The sequence below is a fragment of the Falco peregrinus genome, chromosome 12, assembly GCF_023634155.1.
Source record: "Falco peregrinus isolate bFalPer1 chromosome 12, bFalPer1.pri, whole genome shotgun sequence".
Classification (NCBI taxonomy): Eukaryota; Metazoa; Chordata; class Aves; order Falconiformes; family Falconidae; genus Falco; species Falco peregrinus.
The window spans coordinates 19,523,115-19,532,649 of record NC_073732.1 but is presented as its reverse complement, the minus strand read 5'-3'; the positions used below and the strand labels follow the sequence as shown (position 1 = coordinate 19,532,649).

Sequence of the window (9,535 nt, the reverse complement as noted above, 5' to 3'; positions counted from 1 at the left end):
GGTGAGACAAAGTGAGTGCTTCAAAGCAGTAGTGGAAAATGTATCCTTAAGGGGGCAAAATGTGTCCTTAAAAGGGCAAGTGTTAAGGAGAAAGAAGATCAGATGCAGCTACTACCTGCAATGCACAGAGCAATTCTGCTTCTTTTTTTTTCTTTTTTTTTTTTTCCCTCCCTGTTTCAGGAAACAATGGAGTAGTTATGCCAGGTGTAGGAGAACATCTGTGAGGTGTGGAGGCTACAGATGTTCTGCTACATATCTTCAGTTTGTGTGCCTGGGAAAGGCAACAAAAAAATGCAGCATTTCTGGAGTTCAGAGATCCGCATAGGCAGGGGTCCCTTTTATAAACATTCTGTTTCTGCTCTCAGATAGAGAATTTTCTAATCCTGGAAAACACCGTCTTTGCTATAACTTAGTACCGACTTCATTATATACAAGACAATTTGTATGATTTAGTTAAGGTGATTCCTAGGTTTAAAAAATACAAAAGCTACGAAAACTGATTTCTTCAGGTGAGTTAAAAACTCAGTCTCAAGTACCTGGTGTTATAATAACACAGATCATAATAGTAGCCATTTAATTAAATCCTGTACCGTGTCTCATGCAGTGGGATGGGAGGACCACCTACCTTAGCACAAGACGTTTCTACAGCTTAATGCTAGCACTTTTTGAATGAACGGCTGCATGCAGAACATACTGGAGTCACTGTTTTACAGAGACAGAAAAAATCACTGAGCAATTGACTGGCAGTAGCTGGCACAATCACCTGCAACACACTTCCTGCAAGAACTCAGCATATTCTTGAAATGTGAAAGCTGCTGCCTTCATGGGGAGAGCTTGTTGGCGGTACATTGCCATCACGTTAGATTATGGCTGATAGAATCTGGGCTGATTTCCCTTTTTCTTTCCCCTCCACACACCCAGTTGAAGCATTGGTGCAAGTGCCTATGGCTTTTCCTTTCCCCAATGACACAGCAGAGCAGAACCTTTCTGTATAGCAACCTGTTGCACTGTCACCAAGAACAAATGTTATTTGTGTTGCTTACTGAATACTGGAAGGTTGTAACTAGGAGAACAGGATAGGTTATTTGAAACAGTTCAGAAATGACATGTGTTCTGCAGCTTTTGCTGCCTGCATGATAATTATCTTGTAGCAAGTGCTGTTCCTGGTTAAAGATTCATGACTGCCTTTGAGACTGCTCCCTCGGGCCTGCAGAATTCTAGTCTGGCTGGCAGCAAAGATCCTTCTGGCCCCTGTCCCTTATTACTTCTCTACCTAGAATAGATTTTGCCTCTAACATGTCAGAAATTCAAGGAAGATTTGACTGCTAGGACAATGGTAAATTGCCATCCCTGTCTGGGTCCTATTATATAGATACATTCTGTATTATATTTTTGTTCCCTTGAATTGGTATTCCCTCATATGCACACAGGCCATACAGTACCCCATGATCAGATTGTACCCGTGTATCTGCTGGAAGACAGAGAATACACATGTGTTTGGCTGGAAGGATTGATGCTTTCAGTCTGCACAGCAATGAATGTGTCCTGATTCTTTGTTCTTTTCATAGACAGGGATGCACTTAGCCCATATCCAAAAGTATTGAGGTACTTCTGGTGGATATTAAAATTAGGTATGTGCTAGGAAACACTACAGGTGGAAGGGAAAAATACATTTTTTCTGCCAGTTTTTTAGTTTTATTGGCGTGTGATCAAAAGGAAGGACTGACCTGATTTTCCGCAGTGCTTAGCACCCACACATCCCAGTGAATCTGATGAGAAGTGCAGGAGCTTACTGGTTTTGAAAACAAGCCCAGAATATGACTCATAGTGCTGTGAAGGAGATACTTGACAGCTAAATGAAAATACGTAGAGATAGAAGGTACCAAAGCATTTCTGTTGAACATTTTATTGTGAAGTAACCTTTTGGTTGGTGTTTCTATTACAAAGCTACAACTGTTGCATAGCTCTTACAACAGTTTCATTGAAACAATATTTTCTGCATTTTAACTAGAGCATCCCTATATGTAGTGAAAACAGCTGCTAGATGTTGTAATCATCTACATGTTGAAGAAGGCCTTTGCAAGATCCTGGCCATGGCTTTGCTCTCTGGAGGGTAAAACTCATTTGGGCTCAGAGTCAAGCATTCTCACCTATTTGCACTTGATGCTGTGGTCTGTGTGTTGATGCTGCTGCTGCACACTGATCCTTCAGTTAGCTGTTTTGCCATGTCTGCAACACAGCCTATATCTTGAAATGGCGAATCTTCCCAGGGCACGGAGGAGGAAGAGGAGGCGCAAAGCCAACTGGGTGAGGTACTTTGTCATGCTGAGCAACCTTTGCAGCTGCTCTCTTTGCTACAGATTTTGCTGAGAGCACGGAAGAAGGAAATTCTGAAGAGCTGGATTCAGATGCAAAAGGGTTATTGTGGGAAAGCCTGAGGTTATGGTTTGTGAAGCCTTGTACAACACTGGGCACCAGTCCTGCTGATGTATCTTGACCTGCTTGAGAGTAGGTAACTCCAGGCTGGAAAAGAAAAACAGTTTGTGTTTGTGTTCAGTGACCTGGGGCTTATAACATACAGGTTATTGATACCTTGTTAGGTACCCTGCTCCTAACCAGATACAGGCCTCCAGCCAAGGTACAGAATGTTCCTGACCATCACAGAAGTCTGATTTGCATTTGAACACATACATAGGAGCCCAGGAACACATTTTTAACCAAATTGTGTGCTACATGAACTTTCAGGGCCACCTGTGCAGCTGGTTCAAGACCAGCTGTCTTACTCTTTCTTTGATGTATCTCCTAGACAGCTAATTACTGTTGTGTTACCAAGGGTTCTGGTCCGTAGGAAGTATGCAGCCACCACCTAGCCCTTCTCAGACCAAACGGTGGCTAAAATACCTGACGATCACTCAGGTCCAGTGCATATATGTTCCCCTCCTCTTGCTACAGCAGTGAGGGTCGGCCTCCCTGAATTCATTCACATCGAAGGAGTACTAGCAAAAAACCCCAGCTGATTTAGTCTACCACAATGGCTCATTTATGTATTACATCTATCTGGCCCATCCCCCTAGCTGAGCGGAGTTTGGTTCCCTCTGCCCTACCAGATGGTTAGGAGGACAAACTGTGTCAAGCATGGATGGCAGAGGTAACATAATTCCTGGCACAGAAATCCATAGGATAATCAGGAGCTACCTTACCTTGTTTTTCAGAATACAAAGTTAAACTTGGATTGTCACAGATAGCTAATGCAGTCTACAGTGAGAAAGGTAAACTCAGGGTGATTAGTTCTATCAGTACCAGTAGGCTAGAATATTCTGGAAAGGGAGGGAATATCTGGAGATGGTACCTGATGTCCGTAGAGCTGGCAGTCCACTCTGAGGTCCTGTGAGGGGCGTGTTACCATTGTTGCTGTGCAGAAACCAAAATTCTAGCAAAGCAGAACATAGTCAAGAGAAAATAGTTATAAACTAGAAAAGACCTGCATTGCAGTTTTTAATTTCAGTACATTTAGAAATAGCTACATCTTCTCATGTTTTATCTGAGCAGTAAAGTGCTTGCTTTTTAGTCTGTAGCATGACCAGTAAATAAGTGAGACTCCTGTATTCTTCTACAGTAAGATCCTTTGTATGTCTGGATATGAGGGAGGGAAAGAATATATACGTATCTAGGTAAAAGGTTCCCACCCACTAAAACTGCCTAGGACTCAGTTTCAGCAGAAACAAAAGGGGAATTTTAGCATGATAAAATATACAGTATAATTCTCAAGAGCCTATATATCAGAACAAAGCACACTGACAGCACTTAAATTGTAGGAAGGTGAAACAGCCTGCCCTTTTGCTATGTATTTGCGTACTGTCCAGTACAAAGAGCCTGATTTTCTCAGGTGCTCACGTTATGAAGAGTAAACAATAATATATATTCTGTTGATTAAAAATAGGTCACTTCAGTCCTTACATCTTTTTGAAATATATTCAAATACATCAGGATTCAGTCTAGATACCTCAGAGAGAAGAGAAAGGTGTGATATAGCTTTAGGAGTTATATATTGAAAAGCGTATCATGGTGATATACAACTCTTGCACTTGCATCCTCACAAAGTTCTATTCCTGCACAAGTGCGAGGGCATCACAGCATGCTGCTTTTCTGCCTCTGAGCTGGTGAGATCAGGACTGATGTGCTGGCATACTTACAGACTGGTCGTCAGGAAGCAGTTGACAAGCCTCCACGTTATCTTTAGCTTCTTTTGCTGAGCAGTTAGTGGCAGCCACAGCAAACTCAACAGAGACAGTATGCGCTGGGTGATACTGATAAAACAGGAAAATTGTTTAACTAACTTTGCATTGTGAAACGACAGAGCTGCTGAGAAAAGATAAAAGGCGAATGTGGCTTCTAGCTCTGCATTTCCCACCGAAGTGAAAGGGAATCCTGTGGCAAAAATGACACAAAACGCTTGGCAAATCAAGAACATTCATTCAGTAGGGCAAATTAGAGGAGGCTAAATCTGTTTGCAAACGTGGTAGCACTGTACAGTTACCACAGAAGAAATTTTCTGTTTACATGGAAGGCCAGACAGTTCTAGCAGTTACCTGGATTTTGGCTCTTCCGATCTCAAGCAGTCTGAGGTAAGCATCAGTAGTTTTGCTGTTGTGGTCACTGAGTGCAGCTGTAACAGTTGTTAATACCTCAGTGTTATTCAAACTTGCCAGCAGTGGGCAGTCAGGACAGAGCTGGAGAACATCTTCACTTGAGTCTGCAGGAGGAAACAAACAAATCATGTTTTGATCACATCGTAGGTTGTTTTAAAAGGCATTATAGGCCTATTCAGTCACGCAAAACACTGTTTAATGGTCTGTCCCAAATTACAGCGGCAGGAATGTTTGCAGCACAGACTGTAGATGGCAGTACCTCACGCGACTTCTGCCACTCAAGTCTTCCCGCAAGCCGAAGTGCTATGGACTTCAGTAGCACAGTTTGAATGTTCTTACTCAGATTTTAATCAATTATTTTCCTGGCAATCTATCCATGACACCAATGAAAAGATGTGTCGGCTCACACAAGGAATGGTGGAAAAATAAAGATATTTTAATTTATTGGAATTGTGTTTGTGTGAGTGTTGCTTCATTCACTCACCAGTTTTGAAAGTAGTACTGAAGACATCTCGTACAGAGCATGCAGCATAGAGATCTGTTTTCCCATGGCAATATTGAAAATTCTGGGTTTAGTAAATCATCTGCATCTGGCAAAGGGGCTCTGAAGATCAACAAGCTCCAGTAAATTCAGATCAACATGGAATCAATTCTTGAGGCTAAGCTCCTGAGTGAGAAGCCTCAGTACCAGCAATCTCTAGGTCAAATCTGGGACTTGGTCCCCAGATAGTCTTATAGTATCTTAATTGTCATAGTAAAGAGAAGCAAAGAGAGTGCTGGGTTTGTAGGTGAATACAATCAGAAAAGGGGGAAAAATTACTTTCAAAATGGCTGGGTTTAGAAAAGCCATTAACTGTCATCCTATATGCCGTATTTATACACAGCATTTTAGAATCAGGAAAGCTAGTGAACTGTAACAGCTATAATAATACTCCAGCCTCTAGATTCAAACCTAAAGGACAAAGTCTTTACCTGCATGTGAGTGGCATTTACTGGCAAGTACAGATAACTTTCCATCCAGCTTCTGCAGTTTAACATCACAGTCACCCTCAACTGCCTAGAGAGAGAGAGAGACAAAAATCAAGGGGTTACATCGTTCAGATATATAGGAATTTCTGAAAAGGGCAACTATTACTTCATTCAAAAGAACAGATCCTAGCTGAGTGTTTCTGGCGAAATCAGGCTGATTGCAAAGGCGCTGCAAGGCATGTTGTGGTATCTGTGGTTTTTCAAACGGCAGACCAAAGCTGCAAAATCTGGATCCAAATCTGGATCTCAAAAGTATAGGAGGTTCAAGGATAGCCAGATTATGGACATTTGGTTCAGGTTCCTCTCTCAGAAAGAGCAAAGAGTATGAATACTTATGAATTAAGACCTTTTGCTGAGCTGTTTGATACACTGTCACTAATCTCAGCTGGTCAGTGGCCATGGTAACAGCAGTGTGCTGCCTGTGTGAGCTGGCTGACATGCAACATGATGCACAGGGGAGGAGATGTCAGAAGCAAAGCTGGAGTCCCTGGGAAGAGGGAACAGTTAGAGTTACCTCCCCCAAGATGGAGAATGGGATCTGAGCCCTGGTGAATATAGGGGTGGATCATGGTTCAAATTTAGTCATGAGCTCTGTGAATTGGGCCCCATTCTAGAAAGAGCAGGCTTAAATTGTGAATCGCTCGCTCTGCTTTCTGCTCAGAAACCAGAGCTGCCTGTACTCAGACAACACCTCCACTGTTCAGTTAGGGAAAGTTTGTCACAGCTGGATCACACTTGCATAAGAACAAAATATTTGAGGCCAGTAAATTCCAGCTGAGCATTCCTTTGAAGGCAGAGCCCTGTCTGAAGAGAATAGCTCTTCTGCAGCCTTGGCTAGGACTAGGTGGCCAGCGTTGGCAGAATTTCACTAGGTAACACAGATCCACAGCCTGCCCTGTCTGCCGTTTGCAATGTGGCAGTGCATCTGGGCTGGCCATGGAGGGCTGAATCTGAAGCCCCTAAACCATGCCCCATGGCATTCATGGACCGTGTGTGGGATGTTATGCTGACAGTGACCTACCCTCTTCACATAACAGCACATGAAAGAAATCCAGAAGTGAAATCCTTCATGACGTAAAGGCAACTAAATCAACAAGGAGGCTACAAGTGATTGGGTGGGCTGTTACAGTGATAGAACGTTTGCTTGGGAATCTAACTGATGATAGTGTAGCCTCTGGCATCAACATACTGAACGTGCAGCTTTGTACCGAGCTAGTAGTGTTTAAAATACTCACATGTTCTGTGAAGCTCCTTACTGTGCAATTTGGAAGAGGCGTAGGGCTGAGAATATGGCATGCGGTCTCTAACAAGTCAAGTTCAAGAAATATTATGTCATTATTCAGCCCCTGGAAGAAAAGAAAAAGCAGGAATTGAAGTAATTACTTCACAAAACATCAGATTTCTTCTCTGGGGCTGCATTGTGGTCTCTGTTGTGGACTGTCTTTGGGTAGCTCCAGGTATACACTAGAATAATTGAGTGAGTCCTTACTTACTATCTAACTTCATAAAAAAACAGGACTCAGTTTTTTAGCTGGAGTAAGTCAAGATTGTCACACTGATACTTTTTTCAAACTAAGGAACTGGTCCAGCCTGTATGTAGTGGGTCAGTTCTCTTAAGTTAACTTGATTTTATTTTGTTGGGTAGTTTTAAAAACCAACAGCTGTGTTGGTGAAAAAACTTTGTGTTTCTATAACCAGATACCAAATAAACACTGGCGCACATTGGCCTGTCCAATTTAGTCCACTGGAATTATGCTGAATTTCACCAGCTGAGTTTCAGCCCCAATATTCATGTTGTTTATGGTATCAGGGTCTTTTATGGTTGTTCCTGAACCTTTGAAACATAAGACATGTGAGTGGAAGGGCAAAAGTGAGATTCCCTAGCTCTGAGATTGACTCTGAGGTTTGAGTCATGAGTGATTCCATTTAAACCAATGAAGTTATTTTAGTGTAAAAGTATTAAATATGAGCGAAACAGTGTCACCAGTGTTTTTATGTGAGTAACTGGGGGCACATTTCTAATCATGTTGATGTCTGTTTTAGTCTCTTGTAAATGACTTTGTTATCCTCTTTCTCATAACAAGTAGAAAACAGCCATGAGTTTCATTCATGTTAATATTTGGGACCGTTTTCAATGTTCTGAGAGAATCACAGATTCTGAAAGGATGCATGCATTGCATTCATGACCATTTCTACAGCCTTTCTAGATGCCTACAATGATGGCAATAGATCTTAGTGAAAATGAGCTGCAGTTATTTCCATTCAGCTTCCTTGTCAGCTCAATGGGATATTAGGTAAAATTAATGCCTACTACAAAATCACTAATAGCGTGGGGTTATGATATATATGCATTTAGCCAATAAATAATTACCTGCATCACAAAGATTATCCTCACAGTTTTTCTCCAGATTAGCTGCTGGGCTCACAAATCAGCACTTGGAACGATCTGCCCTAGCAAGCATACTGCATTTGTAAACCGAGACCTTTCTAGCATTGTACAAAAATATCTGACCATTTCTCTCTCCCCCTCTGCTCTGCTCTTTGAGAGACACATCCCAGTGACCTGGATTCTCAACTACTACCAGGTGGCATTGCCCCATTTAAATCAACAGAGTCATGCTGATTTACCCCATGTGAGGATACAGCCCTTGGCAGGGCTTGTCGGTCCTTTCCCAACATCTCCAGGTTAACACAGTGCTCTGCCTGCAAGATCCTCACTTACCTGGGGTAGCACGCGGATATTCTCAATTCTGTTTAAGACAAACTTGTATCCATGATGACTGTGGGCATTAATATAACTCACAGCTACTTCAGCTGCTGCTTCTGATTCTGGGTCATCACAGCCCAAGGGAGCAGGGGGAGCTGCTGGTATAGCTTTGTGAACTGGAAGCTGAACAAGCAATATTAAAGCTACTAGTGCCTTCATGGCACCCGAGGAAAACTGATCCCTTTCAGAAATAATGATCTAAGAAAACTGTTCAGATGGTAGCTAGGTAGCTAGAACTGGGGTCTCATTTATATAGTACATACCACAGACTTCACATGAGCGCATGTCTGAGATTTGTCCCAGTTCCAAGAGGCATTGCAAACAACAAAAGAGAAAAGTAAATGTTAGGACATCAAGCTGACTGATTAATATTGGCCAAAGTAAATTTTATCAGGTAGGATATTGCAAAGTCTGCTAAAGCAGCTAAAGAGGAAAGTGTCAGCAAAAAATGTAACATAATTTTAGACACTCTTACATGCAGTACATGCAAGAGGAGTGTGATCCCTCCTGTTAAATGTGTAGAGATGCTAGTGCTAATTAAGCTTTCTTGTAAACAGGACACATTCTGTTTGGGCCCAAATCTCACCAGACACCAATTTAAATTGTGAGATCAGTAACATGATAAATCAGAAAATGGAATTTCAAGCAGTTCTACGGATCACATTCAACACTAAATATAGTTGTATAGCAACTTTTACTACTGAATTCATTTGGAATAGGAAATGAGACAGTTTCTAAATCTTTTGCATCAGCTCTTTCTTCCTCTGAATAATCTGAATACTTCCAGCAGTTCCTGGAATTTTATTTTGCAAAGCAGGCGTCTTGCAGAAATTTTTCCATTATTTTTTTTTACAGGTTTGTGGATTTGGCAGAAGATCCTAAAGGGCACAAAAGTGTTTTAAGGGGAATGTAGATGAAAATCGGCTGCTTAAATGCTCAGGAGTGCTAGACCCCAGTTTATATTTACATACACAGTATACATGTTTACAGAACAGTAACCGGATAACAAAAATGTTCTATGGAGCAGAATATAGCTTCCATGATGTGTCCTCATTCAAGATCTTTAATTTAAGATCAGATAACTTTAACT

At 41.7% G+C, this 9,535-nt stretch overlaps 1 protein-coding gene across 1 annotated transcript; it reads right to left on the bottom strand.

Moving 5' to 3' along the window:
- Window positions 1-1,890: 1,890 nt before the first annotated feature.
- On the bottom strand, window positions 1,891-8,674 carry AHSG (alpha 2-HS glycoprotein). Its single transcript, XM_005235538.3, has 7 exons — window positions 8,401-8,674; window positions 6,914-7,024; window positions 5,622-5,706; window positions 4,590-4,753; window positions 4,194-4,307; window positions 3,350-3,430; window positions 1,891-2,523 (listed from the first exon to the last, which is right to left on the bottom strand). The coding sequence occupies exons 1-7, from the start codon at window positions 8,602-8,604 to the stop codon at window positions 2,242-2,244; spliced, it is 1,041 nt and encodes a 346-aa protein (XP_005235595.2). The 5' UTR covers window positions 8,605-8,674; the 3' UTR covers window positions 1,891-2,241.
- Between the last annotated feature and the right edge of the window lie 861 nt (window positions 8,675-9,535).